This window comes from Anopheles maculipalpis, chromosome 2RL (assembly GCF_943734695.1).
Source record: "Anopheles maculipalpis chromosome 2RL, idAnoMacuDA_375_x, whole genome shotgun sequence".
In the NCBI taxonomy this organism is placed as follows: Eukaryota; Metazoa; Arthropoda; class Insecta; order Diptera; family Culicidae; genus Anopheles; species Anopheles maculipalpis.
In genome coordinates this window covers 50,723,296-50,747,066 of record NC_064871.1, presented here as the reverse complement: position 1 = coordinate 50,747,066, position 23,771 = coordinate 50,723,296, and the positions used below count along the sequence as shown (strand labels likewise).

At 39.7% G+C, this 23,771-nt stretch overlaps 1 protein-coding gene across 1 annotated transcript in view; it reads right to left on the bottom strand.

Annotated features, from left to right (window-relative positions):
- LOC126556767 (alpha-mannosidase 2) overlaps positions 1-14,331 on the bottom strand; it is a 42,646-nt gene extending 28,315 nt beyond the window's left edge. The window contains exon 1 of the mRNA XM_050212247.1: positions 14,103-14,331. Coding sequence (XP_050068204.1) covers positions 14,103-14,299 — 197 coding nt within the window. The 5' untranslated portion in view covers positions 14,300-14,331. The remainder of the gene's footprint in view (positions 1-14,102) is intronic.
- Positions 14,332-23,771: the final 9,440 nt, after the last annotated feature.

Sequence of the window (23,771 nt, the reverse complement as noted above, 5' to 3'; positions counted from 1 at the left end):
GGACACACGAAGAGCTATCCGTCGGTTAAAGAACAATAAGGCACCCGGAACCAACGGAATCGTAACCGAACTGGTCAAAAACGGGGGTGCCTTACTAGAAAATGAGGCTCATCAACTTGTTACTGAGGTATGAGGGCAAATCGATCGATGTTTTGTGATTGGAATCATCTATCCCATATACAAGAAGGGAGATATGTTGGACTGCAACAACTACAGGGGTATTACGGTGTTGAATACCGCCTACAAAATATCCTCCCTAATTCTTCAGTTTATCACAGTAAATCTTTCACTGACCAGATCTTCACCATGCAGCAAATCTTGGAGAAGATGGCTGAACAGCAGTTGAACACGTACCATCTCTTCATAGATTTCAAGGCCGCATATGATAGCAAAGCGAGGGTAAAACTCTACGAGGCCATGAGCTCTTTTGGAATGAAGGTGGATGGAAAACTCTCAGGGTCCTTTGCTACCACCAAAGGTCTGTGTCAGGAAGGTGGGCTAGCCTGTCTCCTATTCAACTTGCCGCTAGAGAGGACCATCCGTGACTCGGAGGTAGAGACTTCGGGAACCATCTTCCATAAGTCAACCCAGATCCTGGCATACGCTGATGATATAGATCATTGGTCTGCGGCTCTCCCAGGCAGCAAAGACCTACCATAGAATAGAGCAGGTGGCAGAAAACCTCGGGTTGCAGATTAACGCAAATATCAAGTTGACGGTGGCACCATCAGAAGAAATCCGGAACCTTCTAAGGAATCCGGAACTACGTGGTGGTGATGTACGGATAGATGATCGCAAATTCGAAGTCGTCCAAAACTTCACCTATCTCGGGTCAAAAGTCAGCACCGAATACAGCATAGAGACGGATTTGCGAGCTAGGATGCTGGCGGCCAGCCGGTCATTTTATATCCTGAGGAAACATCTCACCTAAAAAAATCTGTCGCGACGGTCGAAGCTGGGACTGTATCGTACCTTTATAGTCCCAGTAATCACATACGCCTCTGAGACAAGGACCCTATCCAAAACAGACGAAGCCCTCTTAGCCGCGTTCAAGAGGAAGATGCTCAGAAGGATCGTTGGCCCCGTATGTGTGGAAGCACACTGGAGGAGCCGCTGCCACGACGAGCTGTACAAATTGTAAGACGAGCTCACCGTCGTGCAGCGAATTATCCTCGCCAGGCTCCGATGGGCTGGCCATGTGATACGCATGGCACTGTGCGACCCAGCTCAGAAAGTCCTTTTAGGCCGTCACAAGGACAGAGGAGGTGTTTTGGACCAAGATTGAGGTGGGAGGATGGTGTGGAATCATCCACCATCAAGGCCGGGATGAGCGGTTCCGGATTCTGCTATGGCAGGCCAAGACCGCAAAGCGGTTGTAGCGCTTGATAACTAAGTAATTGTCAAAAATAATTTGACTTAATTTTTTAAGAAAGAGTGAAACGTTACTTCGCCTTGGAACGTTTAAAGAAACTACAAGATTCGTTTGATAAATCCAGTTTTGGTTGAAGATGGAACCAATGATGATCCTGTGACCTGACGAAATGGTGTTTATGTCCTTGAGGTGTTTGAAACCAGGCTTCCCGGATGATACTATGCTGTTCTGTTTGATTAACAAATTTGAATTTGAACAATTTGAACCCCAATTAGTTAGATTATTTATGATGTGAGCATACGTAGAAGAACTTATTTGGAAAACATCTTATTATTTTGTTAAGACCCAGAAGTGTATTATAACATCTATGTGGTTATCGATGTTGGAAAATGCACTTTCGATCAAGTTGTTTTAGCTGCTTGGATCGTTTTGATAATTTTGTTGATAAAAAATGGTAAACACAAAAGTGTTGTTTGCGGTTCTCCAACAGTTAAACTTAGACAAGGTTCTCTTTGCTTAGACAAGGTTTGTTTGAGACCTTGTCTAAGTATATAGTTATGGTTATCTTTCTTTTTGCAATAGAAAAACAGAGGTTTAATTACGGAAAATAAACTTTTAATATTTTATTGAGAGCTGATACACCTCGGCTGCACGATGGGCGAAGACTGCTAGACTGCCCTAGATGGTTCTCCCGTTGGCCGCTTGTCCCACGGTACCATGTTGCGTGCTGACATTCCTGGAGTATCAGATGACATGCTGATGCTCGGAAGTCACGTTGTACAACACGGGACCAAGGTGTCGGATGCAACTCAGCGTGTGAAACATTCTGCGCATAACTCCTCCCCCCTTAAGCGTCGAGCGTCCTCGATCGACTGTTGATCTGGTCAGCAAGGTTCCGAATAGCGAGGCTCAGGTGTTGACCATGGGTATCAGAGCTTGTGGTGGCATCAGGTTGGGCATTTTTGCATTTTTTTATGTAAGCACAAACTGCTCCTATCAGTACGATCATGCTTATTATTATGTGGCTAATGTTGATTTTATTCAACTGCAAGTGGATTTCGTTCATTTTTTCTAGGTTTCTTATTCTTCCATCTATCTGGTCGTCTTCTGAATCGTTTGATCTCGCCAATGGTTTTCCGTATATTGGGATTAAATATTCCTTTTGAATATTGGCGACTTTCCCAGTGAACGTGTAGCTTTTAATCTGCACTGTGCAGTTTTCCACTTCAATAATCATTGGTACTGATATGCTTTTGGATTCACCACATGAATCGAATATTGTTGTTTCTGTTTGTGTGTCAACAAGTATTACACCTTCCAATACTTCCTTAACTGACCATCTATTGTTTGTTGTGACAAAAGGGCATTTGGGAGTTCTATGCACGAGAATGTTGTAGATACATTCGTCCTCTATTGGTATGGTTGCGTCGCAAATAGTACATTTTGTGTTTTGGTAATATGCTCTGGTTCCTAACTTTGAGACATATTTTATGTGTGTGTTGATCCTTGAATTATTGATGACCATCGTATGCAGCTCTAAAAGATCAAATGGGTCCTTCTCCAAAATTGGTACTTTAACAAGTATGGCAGCTTCTTGATCGGTAACTGCTAGGGTTCCCGTGCAATAGTTGAAGATTTCATCTACATAGTTTACTATAATATCCTGTGATTTTAACATTTTTTGAATAAATTGCTTTTCAGCTAAAGTTAACAGGTCCCTGTGCAAAACATTTAAATGTGCCAATTCTATTTGCTCTTCCATAGATGTTAAGATTTGTAGAATTTCGTTTACACTAAATATCATGTTTATAATTTCGAAATCATCCATTGCAGTTGTTTTAAATTTTAAAATTTTTAACATTTGTTTGTTTAATGAGCTAGTCATATTTTGTAATTCTTTTTGGAAGAGTTCGTTAATTTCATATTGTTTATTTATGTTTCTACTTATGGCATTTTCCTGATTCTCAAGCAGACCTAAGCTGTGGTAAATTGACTGTAGGTCATCATTATCTGGGTTTCCAGTAATAAATTTGATAGCTGTGCCGAGTCCATCAATAAGTCCTCTCTTTTGTCTGCTTGGCGTTAGTGCAATAAGTTTTTGTTTTGTTTTAAGTATCTTGGAGTCTAACGTTGATTTAAGAGAACTAGTTGTGTTCATTAAATTCGATAGTTTTTCAATATATTCTACATTTTGTTTAAGATTTTTCAAATTTATTTTATGAATTAACCTATTGAAGCCTATTCTTGTTCTAACTGATTGCAATTTAATGGCTACTAATCCATTGTTGTTTACTATTTCCTTAAATATGGTAGCTTGGATTAGACTGATAGTCGACAAGGTAACAATTAATTTTGTAATTAACATTTTATCCTCCTTCCTTTTTAATTTGTGAAATGTTCCTCGGAAGTGATCTGTAATAAAATCAAGAAGAAAAAATTACATTGAAGTATTTCGCTTTCGCTTTAATTTTGCTTTGTGAATTTTCCTTCCTCGATCATCTATTATATTCATTTCTTTGTTTTCCAGTACTTTAATTTCTTTGTAGCGTTCTTGATGTTTGAGGTTGTTGCGTTTCCTTTCGTAAACTGTATCATTGGTTGAAAATTGTACAACATCTTCTCTGTTTTTGTTTATTTTATCTAATTGTTTTTCTTTTTGTTGTTTCATATTCTGAGAAAATATATGGAATAATTCTTCCTTTTGCCTGATTCTTTCATTTAAATCAGTTGGTACTGGATCTTTATATTTTACTCCGTAAAACAATTCTCTTGGTGTGACATTAGTCTGCGAATGTATTGAATCATTATAAATTGATACTGCTAAATTTATTTTAGAGGTTTCAGAAAGAATACTAGTGGATTCTTTTTGAGATAATATGTTATGTAATTCCCGTAGCGTACGATGAATTATTTCTATGGGTCCGTTTGAAGATGATTGTCCTATGCTTGTGAAATGGTATTTAATAAGGTTTTCTTCTAGAAAGTTTCTTATTATCGTTGATTTAAATGTTGGTTCTTGATCCATTATTAGTAATTCGGGTTTCCCTAAGTTTGCTATAAATGTAGTGAATGCTTTTAATATATGAACTGTATTTCTTGTACGAATTGGAATTGCCATTGCTAATCGAGAAAACTTATCGCAAAGTGTAAGATAATGTTTTTCTTTTATGATAAAAATGTCCATATGTACGATTTGTAGTGGTCTGGACGGTGTTTCGGTTAATTGGAATTTTATTTTAAATGGATGTCTTTCGTATTTCGATTTTTGACATAATTTACAAATATTAATAAATTTGGCAACTTTTGATTTGATTCCCGGAAAAAAGTAATCTCTAGCAATGTGTTTACTAGTTTCTGTAATTCCTCTGTGGTTTAAATCGTGCTGTGTTTGGATTATTTGATTTTGTTCTATTTCTTCAGTTATATCGATGAGTAATTTTTGTGTCCAAAATATTTTTAGGGATTTAGCGCGGGAGAAATAGTTTTTGTACACATTTTGCATGAGATTTAGGATATCTGTATGACAAAATAATCCATTAACACAAGATGATGTAGCATTTTTTTTTTAGAATGTTTGCAAGATCTTCAGGAGAAAAGTCTGTTTTTTTGATAATTACTCGAGTATATTTAGGAAATATAATGGAATGTTCTTCACTTTGTTCATTAGATTTTTCAATAATTATTTGATTTCGAAATTCGTTTAATGGACGTTCCGTAGACTTTATGTAATCACTATCGTCAGAGTCAGCCCAATGTTGAGTCATGCTTTCATTGGCGGAGTTGTAATTCAAATCTACAGTTTTTATGTCGGGTTCGATTCTTGAGAGTGAATCTGCATTGTTGTTCAATATGCCTTTTTTGTATTTTATGTCGAATTCGAATTCTTCTAGTTGCAGTTTCCACCTTAGTAATTTACTGTTGAGGTCTTTTTTTTGTCTAAGCCAAATGAGAGGTTTATGGTCTGTTCGAATTTCAAATTTAGTACCGTAAACGTATGGTCGGAAGTGTTTAATAGCAAATAATACTCCTAGTAGTTCTTTTTCGGTGGCTGAGTATCTGCACTCGGTGTCGTTCAAGGTTCGCGATGCGTATGCTATTGGATGTTCGTGTCCATCTTCAAATCTCTGGGAGAGTACAGCGCCAAGAGCAAAATCGCTCGCATCAGTTTCTATCAGGAACTTCTTGTTGAAATCCGGATACCTTAAAATTGGATCGGAAGTTAGTAATTGCTTGCATTCATTAAAACAATTCAAATATTCTTCAGTTAGTTTTATTTCTAAATCTTTTTTCAAGCATTTTGTTAGGGGTTTAGTTAGTTTAGCAAAGTCTTTTATGAATTTTCGGTAATATCCTATTATACCTAAAAATCCTTTAAGTTGTTTTTTAGTTTTCGGAATGGGCCAATTAACAATCTTATCAATTTTGTTTGGATTAGGTTTAATTCCTTTTTCGGTAACGATATGCCCAAGAAATTCACATTGTTTGTGTAAAAACTCACACTTGTTGAGCTGGATCTTCAGATTAGCCTCCACAAGACGCTTGAGCACTTTGTTTAAATTGTCTAAGTGTTGTTGTAGTGAATTACCGAAAACTATTATATCATCGAGATAAACTAAACAGCATTTACCTATTAGTTCTCCGAGGATGTTATTCATAGCCCTTTGAAATGTTGAAGGAGCATTTTTCAAGCCGAAAGGCATTCTGATAAATTCAAAATGACCTTTATTGCTACTAAAAGCTGTTTTTGGCCTATCTCTGGGTTCAACTTCTATTTGATGAAAACCAGATTTGAGGTCTAACGTGGTGAAGTAATTACTTCTTCCTAGTCTCTCTAGAATATCTTCTATATTTGGAATGGGAAATTTATCGTCTACTGTTTTCTCGTTTAACTTTCGGTAATCGATTACAATTCGCCATTTTTTTATTCCACTTGCATCAGGTTTTTTTGGAACTATCCAAATTGGAGACGTCCATGGTGAAACTGAGTGTTGGATAATACCGTCTTTTAGCATATCATTTATTTGTTTTTCGACTTCTTCTTTATGAATGTGAGGATATCGATACGTTTTAGTGTGTATTGGTATGTCATCAACAGTGTTAATTTTATGTTTAACAGTTGTTGTGCAAGAAAGTTTTGTGTTTTCATTGTGTATTATTTGAACATTATTATGAAGTATTTTTAAGAGCTTACTTTTCTCTTCGTGATTCAAATGGTTTGACCTGATTAACTCTTCTAAATTGATCGATTTGTTCAATGTTTTGGTAGGATTCGCGTCCAGTGTGTGTTGGTTCATTTCTAAAATTTCAGATACAGGATAAACAACTTTAGGTTTTGTCCATGTAAAAGAAACTTCATCTCCGAAATTAGTTACGAATGCTTTAATAAAACCATTTTTAGCTTTATAAAGTCCAGCAGGAATGTTTGAGTCTTTGATTTTAATTTCATTTTTCATGAAAACATTTCCGTTGGAGTGAGAAACTGGAATTTTCACTACTTGGCAACTATTTGCTTGTAATTTGATCTCAGCTGAATTCATTCTTTTTATGTTTAAATCTATTGTGTATCCTGGTAAATCTAATTTGTGTTGACCGAATATTAATTTCGCGTCACACTCTGAAAGGGTTTCGTATCCAATTATTCCATCGAAAAATTGATGAAATTTGAACAGATAAAAACGTACATTTCTCTTACCAAAAATTACACCATTAAAGTACTCGTTAATTTTATGCTTTCCATGTTGATTGCTAATTGTTAGTGTATGGCATTTCTGTTTTTGGTATTCCTTGATAAAAGTAGGAGAAATAAAATTTTTATTTGCTCCACTGTCAATAAGCATTTTTGCTTGTAAATTATTCACATTTAATATTAGATATGGTAAGCCATTAGTTGCTTTCATCTTTGATTGATTACAGCATTGGAAATCTGAAAATTTACTTCTTCGACATCTTCGTCTTCACTTTCCGAGTCGTTACTTTTTTTGTCATAATCTAATGTATGGCAGAAAATTTTACCTTTGGATCTAATCGAAGAGTCGATATCCATTGGTGTTATTTTCTGTCTCTCGGAGTTTTGTGTTGTCTGACCAAATTCAGGTTTTCGGCCAATCTTCGAGACGGTTGATTTTCCTTCGTTTTTGTAACTTTTACTAAACGTAGGTTGTTGTGTTACTTGAAGATTGTTAAAAGTATTTGTTTTCGTTTTTTCGGCACACTGAAAACGACAAAGAAAAGCGTATGCGTTTTCTAGATCAGTTGGTTGCGCGGTTTGTGCGTAACCAAAATACATTTTGCTTAGGCCGTTTATGAAAGCTGCTAAGCATTCTTGTTCCAGAAAATGATCTATGGCATCCCAGTGCTTGGCATATAAAGGGTTTTGTTTTGCCAAAGATTTCATGCTGATCATAACATCTTTTGTTTTTTTGTAATGGATATGCAAACTGCTATCCATTTTCATTGTCCACAGCTGCGTTTGGTAAGTTGCTATGTTGTTACGGTCGCCGTACACGTGTTGTAATATTTCTGCAACCTCTTCAAAAGTTGTGGGATTCCCGTTGACACATATGGTGTCACGAGCTTTACCATCTATTTTGTTAATTATGGCTTGCTCATAGACTGCAAATAGGTCTGGGGCTACAGTAGATCTAAACAGATCTAATGTTTTTTTCACAGTTGCCAGCCATGATGATAGTTGGCGTTTATTTCCATCAAAAGAAGGAATTGTCCGTATAGGATCTGGAATTTTATAATATTCAGCGCTCCTTGATGGAGGCGTTTGGGCTTGCAACTGCTGTCGTTGCTGCTGCTGAAGGTTGTTATTCTCAATTTGAAGCGCGTTAATGCGTTCTTCAAGCATTCTCATTGAGTTAACTAAAGCATGGAGATCCTGTTCCATTTTATTATTTTGCGTATCACTGTACCGCGAGGGTTTAGAAAGAGGGTTAAACTTTGGCATGAACGAATTGAAACACAATCAAATACCTTCTTTTTTTTGCCGCTAAGGGTGTGGAGATCAAGTATCCCTAAAATAACTCACCTTATACTCACAAATTAGGAATTTCGATTGAGTTTTTTGTTACCCGATTCAATGTTTGTCCTTCTTCTATCCAGTGATCCTCGTTGGAATAGTTTCTTCGTTTGCTCTCTTGGTGTCCACGGGTTGGGACGTTCGATGATCGGATGTTTTCCCAGCTGATCTTCTGGGGAGTCGTCTTTATCGTTGCAGATCCAGAAGCTTTACTTATGATTCCAGTTCTTAATAGTTGAAACTAAACGTTTTTGTTTTGTGCACTACCAAAAGTCACTTAACACTTTTCGTCACAATTGCGTCAAGAACAGAAAAAAAACACGTGTTCGTTGCAAATCGACCGCGGGTTGGGTGATGGAGTATGTTCCGGGCGAGCACAAAGTTTTTTTCACTTTTGGATTTTTTAATTTTTTTTTTATGCGCACTAATAAGAACGTGAACTGAACCGAGCCGACTGCGCCAGTTATGGTTATCTTTCTTTTTGCAATAGAAAAACAGAGGTTTAATTACGGAAAATAAACTTTTAATATTTTATTGAGAGCTGATACACCTCGGCTGCACGATGGGCGAAGACTGCTAGACTGCCCTAGATGGTTCTCCCGTTGGCCGCTTGTCCCACGGTACCATGTTGCGTGCTGACATTCCTGGAGTATCAGATGACATGCTGATGCTCGGAAGTCACGTTGTACAACACGGGACCAAGGTGTCGGATGCAACTCAGCGTGTGAAACATTCTGCGCATAACTATATACCGAGTAAATTTCTGTGCTCTCTTACGGATACACGCAACTTGACAACCGATTACCGATTTCTAGATTTAGAAAGCTTTTTTTTAACAATCGAGCATTATAGTTAAGGCTATGATTATGTTTAAAAAATTTCTTAATCCAACTGAATTCAAAAACTTGCAAAACTATACCACATATGTTCAGCAGTCGGTTTTCCATGAACACTTTCTTACGCTGTTCCTGTCCTGCCCTGCCTGCATACAAATTCTCTTTAAGATTGTTGCTTTCGTAACGAGTTTAAGCTACAACTTTAATTTATCTTTAAGCAATAACATTGGAAAAATGGTAATAGGAATGAAAAATTGCCTAAACAATACAGCTCCAGCTACATTCCAGATGGATGCAATCGACCATTTTTTAAATAAGTTACATGCACAAACCTTCCACGCTGAAGGAAAATTTCTGCTTGCCATATCGATTAGTGCATGAGGCTTACACGTGTCCCATTCAGCACAGCGGTTGCATTTTCCGACCCCAATTCAGGTCCGGCAGAATTTTCTCACATTAAGCTCCCCCGGTAAAGAATAAACGATGCCCACGCATTGACATGGACACATTGTACTTAAATGTACGTTCTATTGCCTGGCGGCATCATGCGGAACGGGTTGTAGCAGTGTGTGTGTGTGAATTGAAGCATGCAGGAATATTTATGCTCACTTATATCTCGCTTTATGTGATTTTTTATTGCCTTCAGATAAAGGCATGCTTTCGCACCGTTTGCCCACACATTACGCTCCTAAGCAAGGGGAAGCTATGTGTCGTAAGGCAGGACGTGGCCATGGTGAAACATTGCTACGAGCACTTGCCGGACGAGAGGAGAACAACGGACAGAGGATAATGTATGGTTTGCCATCGCACCGACACTTGCTGGCTTTTTTGCTCCTGCACGGATTCATCACCACCAAACCCTTCCCTACTCCGGTAGCTATCTAGCCGACTTTCGATCCTACCGATCGATTCTGGGCTGCAGAAGTATAATGCTACCGCCTGACAGTCAGGATGAAGTGGAAGTAGCACACTTTGTGAGCCCGAAAATATGACATTAGCAATCGCGTAAACCCCACCGAGGCCCACGATTGGTCGCTCCGTCAGCGAAACTGACTGGGAAGACAGAAAGGAAGTTCTACCTTAATGTAGGTTAGCACTTTTCCCAACTGCTTTGCTTGTGCTCGGCGCGCCAGTTAATGGCACAAGGCAGACTGCTCGCCACCGGCATGGCAGCAAGGCAGAAGCTAGAATTATGGGCAAAGTTCAGTATGCCAATGTGACAATTTAGTTGTATTTTTACCTTCTCAACACGTCGCACGTCCATTAATGGGCGTACATTTCATAATTGTTCCTCAGCGCGATGGTAAACAATTTCACGAACGCCAGAATGCCGCCACATTTTGTTTACTGCCGTGAGCGTGCGTGTTAATTTTGGGTGATTTATTTACGTTTATGTTTTATGCGACTGTATTGTGTTTTGGTAACGGCACGTATAAGGCGGAAACTGATACTTCCTGGTGGTAGTGGGAACGAAATAGAGCATTTAATTCTGCTGCATTTGCGAGGGAAAAGATATACCGTTGGCCGTTGGAATTGCGAAAGAAAAGTAAGCAGATTGTTCTTCGCTTATCCCCTTTTCAACACTTTAATTTGAGGAGGTCTTGGCCTGCCATTTGTGACTTTCTAGATTTAATTTACTTTTAGCCGGATAAGCAGTTCAACGTATGGGAGTACAGTCTGGAGGATTTGTCAGCTGGTCCTGCCATTTGAAAGACAGGTGTACTAAGATTCCGTTTAGATTATTTTATTTAGAGCATCGTTACTTGTAATAGGCGGGCCATAGTAATGGTAATGACTTACTAATCTTATTTTTACTAGTTCGGGACTGTATTTTCTTTTTCATATGAGAAAAGGAGTTAATGTTCTCTGACTATTTACCGTGGAGTTCGATGGGTGAGATCAAACATTTCAAATACAAAAAACTTTTGAATCTGGCCAGCGAAAAAGTTGTTTTTTATTGAATAAAAGATCCTAATAGGGTTTCCAGATAAATAAGTATTGTTTTAACCACTGCTGGACTCTGGAATCTTTCCTATCCTTTGCTGTCTTAGACTCGCACTAGGGAGCATGAAATCCACACACAACATGTCCCTAGAAGTGATCACCGGAGTGATGCCGTTCAAACTACGTTTTGAAATGCTATAGATTCGCCTTCTAGTCCGTTGTTCAGTATCAAATCCCTCAATAATACAAAATTTTGAAGCGCTTCTAGAGACAGGTTCTAAGAGCAAAATCTTAAAGATCTACGAATATTTTGTTGCTCTACAAATGCATCCTAGCGCTCCAACGGCATTAAATCCTGCTGCTCTTCCTGCGAACTACAGTTCCATTTTAATAACAGATTCCTCATTGCACGAGGAAATTAAGACCATACCTAATGATCTTCGCCCGAGGGTAGTTCCGGGTATTTTCATGAACAAGTATGGTCATTTAGACCAAATAATCCAGTACTACACTGATGGATCATGCTCTGAGGAAGGCACTGGCTTCGGTGTTTTTAGCGAGTCCACCGAAGCTTTTTTCAAATTGAGGCAGCCATGTAGTGTTTAAACCGCAGAGCTAGCAGCAATATTTTACGCACTATCGATGAAAGCAGCGAGACCTTCGGACCAGTACTTCATGTTCACTGATAGCCTTAGTGCTATTGAAGCTCTGAGATCTCTGAAGGCTGTTAAGAGTCAGGATTTCCTCACCATAAAAATCATTGAACTGCTTGGCTCAATGTTCGATAAGGCGTTTAGGTAAGGCGTCTTGCTAATTTGGGTCACTTCTCATTGTGGGATTCTCGGCAATGAGAAGGCAGAATCACTGGTCAAAACAGGCGTCCAAGAAGGCGCTTTTCGACCCACCGACCTATCTCGTCCTAGGAGTTCTTTCGTTTTTCACAGCAACTTTTCCTGTCTCGCTGGCAGAGCATGTGGGAGGCGGATGAACTCGGGCGTTTCTTTTACTCGATCACTTCGCAAGTGTCCCTGCGGCCTTGGTTCGATGGGCTCTCTGTAGACCGGGCGTTCATACGAATGATGTCTCGACTGATGTCGAACCATTTTGCATTGAATGCTCATGTATGGATCACCTTCTGTGGTCCTGTTTATGTGTTTTTTGTAGTGCCACGGGTGATGCGTTGACGGCTCGACGGTGCTCGAGGACGGTTGAAACTCTATCGCTGAAAGGAGGAAGGCGTATTCCATAGTACATTGTTCTCTAGTCCAGTCCAACACCCACCTACAACCGAGCATGCCCGGGATAAGGCAAAAAAAACAGGGACGAAATGCCCTAATAATCTTGTTTATACACGTAATCATCACATGCGGTGTTAACAATACGGCGTAAGCCGTCATACTTAAAATAAACAAATAATAGTGCTATATGCCAGATCACATGGCCCAATAGTCAGCTCTGCTCTCAGCGTTAGCTGATATTCAGTCGATACTTGAAGCTAGGCGAATCTTGTCAAAGATTGAATAGCTTTTATTAATTTATGAAGAAAGAAGCTAAGTTCCCTTGACCATTGTGGGTTGCATTATTGACATTCTAAATTTCAGGTTAAGGGATCCATTCTTCCCAACTGAAAAACCGGTTTTGGAAATCTTTCTTTTAAACTCGACTCAGTTCAAAACTAAAATTTCAAAACTAAATAGCTTTTTTCATAAATACTAAAAAGTGTATGGTCTGTCTTAGTTAAGGTGCTAACGAACATCAGAAAGTAAAGAACGATTAAACAAGTGAATGATATAACAAATGTCCTTTTCTATACATTTTGACTCTTCTTTTTCATTTATATTAGTTCTAAAACGGTCAATGTTATAAATTTTAAGCTTGTTTCAAGCTCGATCCGACGCTAATCGATAAATTTCTTCTCTATTGTCATAAGACTATAAAGGACCAAGGCAGTCGACCAAGATTTTGTCGTCAAATTGTTAACGACAGTTTATGCACACCCATAACTGGTATATCCAGCATTTTCGACGGCAGGCCCCGTTTCTTGCTTTAATGACACGATATCTCGACATGGTAATATACCATTTGAAATGACCGACGGTATTAGTTTTACTGCTGCAATATGTATCACCCAAAATGCCACCGTAATATGAAGCCCAGCATTAAGCTAACCATCCCTCTCGCCACCGCCACGAGCCCAAGAAGTAGACGGTAACGGTACGGCATCAGATCGTTCCGTCCCGATATACAACTCAAATAAACTCTTCAACTCGCAAAATCAATTCCAAAAAGTCATACAATTTCGACTTAAGCACGAGCAGCCATAATCCCAAATTGGCTCTCATAACTCCCGTGCTGGTTCAGCCCAACCCATACCGGGGTGAATCGGAAACATTCTCCAGCACCAGCCTCCAGTTCCAGAGTACCAAGTGGACGAGAAGCCCTCCAATAAAACATAAAACTTTGCTCCATAAGACGAAGGGTGCAGCGGCAGCGTCGAAGTGGTATTGTGGTGCATGAAGACGACCAACGCAATCCGTTGGATCGATTTTAGCACGCAAGTTGTCGGATTGAGCATTGGGATCATCGTCGTACAATCATCCGTTTTCGCTAGTTTTGGTAGAGTGGCCAAAAACGCACCAGTCAGATGGCAGCCGACTAGCGATGAACCACGGAAAAGGATTCGCGGGTAATCTTTCGGAAATGAGCCTACACACACTGGTTGAACCCCGCTAAGCGATATAAATTCACCAGAAGCTTATTGTAAAAAAAAGTATGATATTCAATGGCATTTGACGATGGATTCAAACCAAGAGAAAAAAAACCCATTGCTCAAATGTTGTGTTTGCCGCACGGAAAGAGATCGTAAAGCCTGTGTTTGTTGTTTCTGCGCGCAACATAAATCGCTCTTCTTCGCCGCATGACTTACCGTTTCTGGTGGGCAGGACCAACGGCTACGGCACCGGTTGCGTCCTTGCCGTCCATCCCGGTGGGAGCAGACGGACCGGATCCTGCCGGCGACGGCTGCCCCATGGAGATGTAGTACAGACATAGCAGGATCGTCACGAACGCAGACAGCAGACCGATACATCGTGGCGATCCACGTCGGAACAGCTTCATCGTCATATTGGTTTTCCGTTTCGCTTTATCTTCGTTTCGTTTCTTGACTTTCCTCTAATCCGACTTAGTTTCGCCACTTATCATACACACACACACACAAACACACATATATACACACACATATATGTATATATAGTCGGGCTTCCGAAGCTTTCTTCACGCTTTCAGCAACAGTACACCATTCACCCCGAAGTTCGTTACGTTTCACTGTAACGGCTGCACATTAGCACGCACACACAACTGATTAAACAAGGCGGCACGTGAAGCAAAACGTGACACTTAACGTAATGACAAATTAAAATAAACTAAACGAGTTGAGATCCTTGAGTTGCAACGGTGGTGTGGTAGTGATGTAGATCGGTGCCGTATCGTCCTGCATTGTGACCACGATGCACGGTTGGCCTCATGTCCCGACCGAGCCTGGCCGTGTGTCTGTCAAAAGTGCTTCCAGGTGCTTCAAGACAACCTCCATAGTAAGCGCTTGTGTCGATGGGGATTTTGCGCCTCTATATTCAGCGGATGATGCACAGGAACACGCGGTTGCCGCACTGACACTCTCTGGAACCTGCAAAGAAAGGAAACATGCGAATAATTTAAGATTAATGCAACGTTCGTTCACTGGTCGTTGTGCTCTTGCGCTTGTTTATGTTTTCTGCCTGTCTGCCTGCAGATGTAACCTCTGTCAAGGTTAGGGCGATGCTGTTTGTAAGCCTTGTCACCCGCCGCAACAGAACCCACGGAGCAGAGTAATTTGTGCATTTGGTTAGGCATTCTTTTTACCACCACAAAACGCGTCGGTCGGATTGAGATTGTCAGCTTAAGGGGTTGGCCCCCTAATGACTTTGATTCACTGGAGGATGCCGCCTCGATTCTATTCTTTGCACGGGCCACGATAGCAATATCCTGCTGTTGAGGATGCTGCTGAGAGCAAGAACGATTGCATGGCGTGGGAGCTATACGGCTTCGTGCGGGTGCTCCATGTGGATCGGTTTAAGTGGCCCCCGTGGATTAAATCCCGCAAAACAACAACAACAGCAGCAGCAGCAAAAAAAAACCCATACGTCATGTTACAGCACAAAAAGGTTTCTCCAATCCCACTGGGAGCGTGCTCTCAGGACTGGTAGAACAGCAGAGATCATGCAACATGCAGCTAGGGTTCGAGAAGTAGCAGCAGGTTCTATAAAAATGCATAATCATGAATATATTTGTGCATCGCGTGCTGCATCAACCGCGCCAAGTTTTGGTAGGGAATGTGTTGGAAGGGGTGCTGTCCGGGGCAAGATAAAATGGGTTTTCGACATGAGTAAGCAGAGGTAAAGGATGATTTTAAATTATACATCATTCCGATGATTCGTCGATGCCTTTTTCGATGCCATCGTACGTGATTGAAGGTGAGAAACGAGAACAAGCTTTAAACGATATTGAAGCTTAGTTTGGAATATACTTTATTTCCCATTAAATTTTGCACAAATCAGTATTGCTATCTCCTGTTTTATTTGGAGTAGGAATAGGATAAAAGATGTTTCATGCTGTTGTTCGAAAAGAGTTTTTTTTTATTGCCAGCATCACGTTTTCAAATATACTAAATAAACAACTAGTAACATGGCCACATTTATCAAGCATGATTTATGCTTTGTGACTGTATGGATGAAAAATGCGTAACTCCATTCGCTCCAACGAGTCCCAATTCAGAATTCAATGGGTCTATACTAAGAATTGCAATCTATTGTGAACGTTGCAATCACAAATCGGTTGTACATTTATGATGCATATAAAAGCGATTCCAATATTTCTGATTTGCATGTGCGTATTGCTTCTACATTTGCACAATGCAATCATTTGCTGAGCTATGGAAAGGGTATAGTTTGAGGCTTTTTCAACACATTTCACAACACTATTCACCAATTGGTAGTAAAACATTTTCAAATAGATAATTATGTGGGGAAAACAAATAAATCGTTTATAATGATTCTTTTTGATTTCGCGACCCCAAATTGGTCAGCGACGGATGTATCAGTTAAAAGAAAACTACATGAGCGAAATGAATGAATGAACATTGGCTGTATTCTTTAGGCGTTAAATACAATTTATATGAGTAATTGCAAATTATATTAGGTCCGCAAATAAATAACGGCCATTTTGAAATCGATGGGACCACTGTGGACTGTGGCGCGATTTTGATGTTTACAAACGTCATAAATCAAGTTCGGGAATGACATAGTGAAACTGTGCAAACAGATTAGTGATTATTTCGTGCTAGTAAAAGATCTTGAACTGACCGACCGAACCTACAAAGAAATGACGGCTTTAGTCGAGGAAAATCGCAAGAAGACAATGGTGCATGGTGTAACTCGTCAGGCCATATCATTACGACTGAACGCTTTAGTAATGATACAGAAGGAGGGCAAATGAATACCACACGAGTTGAAGCCGCGGGACATTGAACGCAGACTCTTCATGTGTGAATTGCTGGTCCAGTGGCACAACAGAATCGTGACTGGGGACGAGAAATGGATTTCGTTCAGCAATCCTAAGCGCAAAAAATCATGGGGATCCCCCGGTCATACCCCAACATCATCAGCTCGGCCGAATATCCATAGCTCGAAAGTTATGCTGAGTATTTGGTGGGACCAGCTCGGCCTCATGTACTATGAACCACTGAAACCGGGAGAAACAATTACTGGTGAACGCTACCGGAGACAATCGATGAGTTTAAGCCGAGCACTGCGTGAAAAACGCCCAGAATACTCATCACTCCACGACAAAGTTATTCTACTGCATGACAAAACTCGGCCACATGTTGCACAACCTGTGAAAAACTACCTCAAATCTCTGGATCTGGCACCATAGGATTTCCATCTGTTCCTATCCATGGTACATGGATTGGCTGACCAGCAGTTCGCTTCCTATGAACACATGCAGAATTGGTTGAATATCTGGACTTCGTCGAAAAACGTACCATTTTTCCGAAAAGGAATCCGCGATTTACCCGAAAGGTGGAAGAAAGTAATAAATTATAATGGCCAATACTTTGATTCACCCTATTTCTTCAATTAAAAATGCCCCGAGTAAAAAAAAACTTATGGAAAAACGACCGTTATTTATTAGCGCAACTAATGTAATACTGCATATTCAATAAAATCAAAATTCAACAACACATATTTTAAGGATGAAGGGAATATATGAAGATAACTCAAGAGTAGGCTCAACCAATAACCATGAAGACAATAAACATAGTTTTGATTCTTTGCGACATGATTTCAATATTTTGTTGGGCATAAAACTTGTGAAACTCTGCTAAGTTGATCACGTTATACGAATGTTACTGAACGACCCAGTCCGTAAAGCCTTTTTAGACTGCTCAAATGGACAAGAGACAGTCAGTAGGCTCAAGTATAATTGTACACCTCTAAAAATGCCAGTAAATTTGATTCACAAGCGAAGGCGAAGGAATGTCTACATCGCGAAACAAGTAAGAAGTTAAATCAATTTAGAAACTTTGCACAAACAAAATTGTTTGTAAGCTTGTACGCTCCGGTAAGCTCGCGCCGTGCTAGAATTTTTGTTTTGGTTCCTCTGATCCGTTCCACGTTATGTGTCGTGAGTTTAACGCTGTTTACGATCGTCTCGAGCCGGACATGTCGCGATCCGCGTTCTTAAATTGTGTTCGTGCTGTGTATCCTACTTCTTGTAACTTGTAAACAAAAGAGAAAAATAATTCAAAGGGCCACTGGCAGCCACTTTAATTTAATTAGAATTAGAATTTAATTTAAATAATTTTTTCCTGATTTCGATTAAAATATATTTTACAATATGCTAAAGTTTCAATAATTATTTCATTGTACATTTTCTTATTAAGCATAAAAATGGAGCCTTAGTGATATTACTTACTCATCCTGTGAGAACGGTCCTTTTGGAAATAAACAAAAGAACGGTTTGGCCGTTTTTGCTCGTAATTGTATTTCACATCTGAAGAACCGAAACTGTAAAAAAACCTGCAAAAAACTACGAAATTTTGAGGCAAAGTGAGATCGTGCATAATATATTCCAGCATTGGCGCTGTCAAAATTCATCAATATGTTCATTGATTGAATCACCCGATCTGCCAAACAAAAGTATTGAATGTTTCGGAAGCATTGCAGGGATCTTGGATAAATAGATTAATTGAAATGACACTGTGCATGCTATAACAAAAACCTCCAGATAAAAAAAAAGAATCGATTCGATCAGTGAGGAAATATATTTTTTTCTGTTACTGCCGCGAATGGCATGGTAAGTATGACTATTTTTATATTCCCATACCACACAATGAGGTTCATCTCTCAACGGCACAGAGTAGCACAGATACGAAAGTATATCACGACTGCAAAACCACTAACGAACCCTCCCATTCGATTTCCGTGAACGTGATAAATCAGATTCGAATAACCTGTGTCCTTTTGCATGCGCACACAATTTCCCCATGACCTTGGACACCATTAATGTCAACGAAACACTTTGAAACAAGAGTTTGATAGAGAAGATAAGCTTCCTATATGCTTTTATGACGGATTTACAAAGAGGAAGAACCTTAATTATAAAATATAATAGAGAATAATTCCAAAAAACAGGTAATCGTTGATAAATGATACATTTTCGGTTGCATGTATCCTCTGTACCCCCCCGGAAAAAAGTTGTTATACATCTTGTTCGATCACCGTGCACATTCACCTTCAACATTGATTCGAGCTCATTTGATGGAAAATGCAAACCTTTATCAAACGGGCCGATTTTTCATGCAGCGGAAACACGTTGTCGAGATGTGTTGTATTGATATTTGTTTGCACATAGTACACATGCTCACGTTCCACTCCGGTACGGCGTGTTCATCATCATCCCACCTAAATCGAAACAGGAACGTGGTGTGTTACGTACGAAACAGGCGATTCTGAAATTGCGTATTTGTTCTGCGTATTGTTTGCATACGAGTGATCGTGCACATGTAACGCAGTACGGTTTAGTGAATGAAAACAGAACTCGAACACATTACCATGGCTTCCAGATAAATATGTACTAACAAACACACTCACACACATAGTCTTCCAGGGCTGTAGAGAGTTTTCCCTTCCTCGATGATATGTTGCTTCTCGGAATCCTTGGCCATATGAACCTTTTGAAACCAATTCCCACTCGAAAGGGATTACGTTATTAGATTGTTTCGTGTGTAGCTGAGACGCTAGAATAATCGCACGTAAAACGGTTGTGGTGGGGTGGGATTCTCTCTATAGTCTCGAATTTTCATCCATCACGTTTCAATCGGCTTTTGTTCCCGTCTGCCAAACGCAACACTCGTCGCCACACATGACCGAACGGGTAGGGAAGCCGTTGCCTAACCCACCCACTTGGAGGCCGGTAAACATCGAGTACAGGCACTGATAAATCTTCCCCATCCTGGATCGGCACGGTTCTGGTGCTGATGAACAATTGCGTGCTAATCAGCTTCAGCACTGTGGGTCTCGGACAGGTCTATCCCAACCAAACGTCCATTCTGCGGTGAACGCGGCGAAACGTGTGTGGATGGGTACAAGCCCATGAGACTGGTGGTGGTTGGCATGATTTAAGTCTCATGCGTCTGATCAAGATGTAATTCATTAAATGAATGCATAGAAGTTCCGGACGTAGCCGGATTGAGGGAGCGAGGGACAGCGGCAAGGGCATGGACAGGGCGATAGGGTCGGCAAAATTCAACCTAAATCTCTGTGTTTAACATGTTGCTTGTGGCGATGATTGTCAATTATTCATCTGCTGCTTCTGCGAGGTCAGAACGGTTTTTGCACTACAGCAGGAGCACACTGCTGGTGAAGTTTTCAAGGAGAATGGAAACAATAAAGCAAAAACGAGGAAAATGAAAATCCTTTGCTAGAAACAGATTGCCGGTCAGATTCGGGACAGCTTCCGCTTGTAGTACAAGCTATAAAGTTTCACAAATACATATAAATCTACACACACACACACACACATTCCACACATAGATACATGCATATCAATGTACAGCGAAGGCACGTAGAACGATCGTTCCACAATCGGCTCCGCTAATTAATACTAATTTTTGAACCTTTGTCCGGCGTTCGTTGGTTAATTAAAATTCATAAACAGTCCGCCGGGTCGTCGCTTCTGTTGCTTCTCCTCCCGCAATAAAGTGTATGTACTTTGGTTGTTGTTTTTGGCATGCTGTCTGCAGGAATTAAGGTCCCTCGGTTTAGTTTTTTTGTTCCGTGTTCCGCATAACCGACAGACACAACGGATCCTTAGTGTTCGGAATCATACGATAAAAACCACCACCTTTTGTGTCCTTCCACGAGTTGGTTGCCGTACGCTTGGCACCGCTCCGCAAGCATTTTCCGACGAGCAGCACAAACATTGACCAGAAGCGAAATGGAAAGAATAATATCAAAATACGTGTTAAAAGGCGAAAGAAAGAAGAGGTCATTGAAGGGGGAGGACACAGGAACGTGCACTAGCTTCGTAAATCGTATGAAAATTTTAATTGTCATAAAATTGAATTTTGTTTTGTGATGGCCTTGTTTAAAATGGGTTGGTTGATAATATGTTTCTGGAAACTCTAAGGCACAATGTTGCTAAATGCTGGCACGAAGAATTTTCGATTTTATTCTCCAAACATTCAAGTATTCTGTAATGAAATCGTACACAACTAAACTTAACAAACACTTAGTTTTTGTAAAAATTAATTTTTTTCTACAAAAATCAGACAACACAACATTGGCAGCTCAGCCACCCTTCCATGGTTTGAAGCCTTGACAAATGTGGTTAAAGACTTTTTTGCTATCATCACTTGGATGTGGTTTGTGGTTACGTTCAGGATGACATTTACTTACCCAAAACAGTGAATGGGCACAATACAATAAGGCATATGTATAACTTTCCTCGATTGAAGATTCTTTTTTTAAGCTGTTTATGCGTTGGTTTTTGTGTATAAGAAAACCGAATGCATTATTCTGGTTTCTTGCCAATGGCTCGTTCTATTATTACAGCAATTCACAAACGGTCGAAAATTACAGGAACTCACCAACCATTTGGCAATTGTGCCGTACAAACATACACATACACACATACACTAGGAATCACCCTAGTTCACTTTACTTTCCCTTGCAATGTATGCGAAGGATGCGCAATGGCTACGTGAATTATTGCAAAACGGTACACACCCCGTACCTAAGAAGACATAGTGTTGCAGCTATTCTTATCGCAATACCTTCACACAACTGCCCGACCGAACCCGGCAAACGAATGAAGCCTGTTCACCTGTGAGCAGACCCCGAGGGACCATGTTAGTCGCGCGAGTGCCCATCTAACCATGATTTATGCCACGCCACGGACGCGGCCCGATGCACTAATTAAATGCCGCAAAGCACGGGAAAGGCGACGGAAAGGCGAGGTAAAGTTCGATGGGATGGGTTATGGATGATCGTCACGTGAAGGGGGGTGGGATGGTGGGCAATGTTACGGGGATTGTATGAGGTTCAATTTAGCGTGCGTGTTTTTTTTTTCAGCACGAGGCACGAGTGCAGTTGCAACCCGTTGAATGATGCACGTTTTGGTGGTGACGATGATGATGCGGAAGGATGAAGTATACGATAAACGATTGCTGGTTTGATTTAAGAGCTGATCTGATAAACAGCATGCTTACTAGGGCATCTGGTGTTCTTTATTTTATCATGAAAGGGTAATTATTGTTTTTAAAATGTCATTATTTATACACTTCTTTGTAATCCTACATTCAGTTTATCTTTGTTTTGGTGTGACTGGTTAATATTGTTGATGTTACCTATAAAAACACTACTAGAGTTCGTTTTTGGTACGAGTTAATGTTTTTTAAAAGGTTTTTTCGGTCGAGCAGAGCTACGCAGTTCTGCAGTATATGAGCATTTTCGTAATGAGTCAAACGTTACTGTAGCACTTCTGCTGAACATCTCACTAGAGCATACATTATCTTACATACAACAAGCGTTACGTAGCATTATACGGTGAGCGAAAATTCACCAACTTGACAAATAACCTGCATTAGTCAAAAATGCAAGAAAGGTACATTCAGCTATTTTGACCAAGTGCCTTAACATATGAACATTCAAACACTGACCAGCACTTCCGGCTAGCGAGTGCTGGTCAGTGCGCCAAACATCGACACAAATAAAACATTTCGATAATTACAACGAAAAAGGAAAGAATAGAACTTATTAACAACGCCTTCCATGACTATAGTGCCACATCTGGAGCAAAATTAAACATCTCTAAGAGCTCATCTATTGACATAGGGACAGTATCGGATACGAACAAAATTGTTACTGATTGGAACTTGAAAATACGTATAAAATCAAAATCCTTGGTATAATATTCACTAATTGCTTAAGACTCGCCAAAAAATTAAACTGGGAAGCAACAACCCATAAATTTGCGCAATTAATAAGGCAACACAAAACAAGGGAACTAAACTTACAGCAAAAAGTTATTTTGGCAAACTTCAAACTTGAGAACTCTAATGATTGAACTGGCTTATCTAGACAAAAAGACGGTTTTGAATAGTCATCTGCAAAAGCAATACACAAAATGTAACAAACACATAACACACATTTGAAATGGAAAAAGATATGGAAGAATATTAATAGTGTAACTCAATGAACTCGAAACGAAGAAGTCTCTATCACCTTATAGTAAACGAAAACATATTCACCCAGGAGCTAAAGCATAAATATGGTATGAGAGCAAATGCGAACTGCCAGGAATGCGGAACGACTGAAAATATGGAACATAAGTTCAAAGGCTGTAAAGCGTTAGGAAATATTTGGTAATAATTTTGTGAAATAATTATGGAAAAACAAATGGTTCTACCGTCATTTGCGCAGCTGATTAAGCCAGAGCTAGAGAAAAATAAATATGAAGAATAGAACGACTATCATGTCTGCATTCATAAACTATATTATGATAATTAAAAATAGTGAAGTTACGAATTGGAATTCTGTTGATAAATATCATTTAAAACAAATTATATTTAACTCATAATGTAAGTAGACTTTATGAACTGTAAAATCCTTAGCGCTTAAGTTGTAATAAAAATTGTTTTGTAAATTGTAAAAAAAAAACACACACACACACACACAAAACTAGTAACTTCATGCATATCGAACCATAGCAAGCAGGTAGATCAAACGACGAATGATATCTGGCACATTTTCTCTGGCACATCTGGCATAGTTCAATAATAGCGACACATTTCTTGCAAGTGCAACAATCGATCGCACAGCGACGCATTTTGTGCATACATAAATATTTTTGTACAAAATGCAATAGTAAAAAGAAAAACCCCTAAGGAACAATGCAACAAAACTGTTGTTAGAATTGTGTATAAATGAAGCAATCTAGGGAGCGGTCTAGAGAGAGCAGTCTAGAGAGAAGGTGGAACAAGCTACACCTTGCGTTCAAT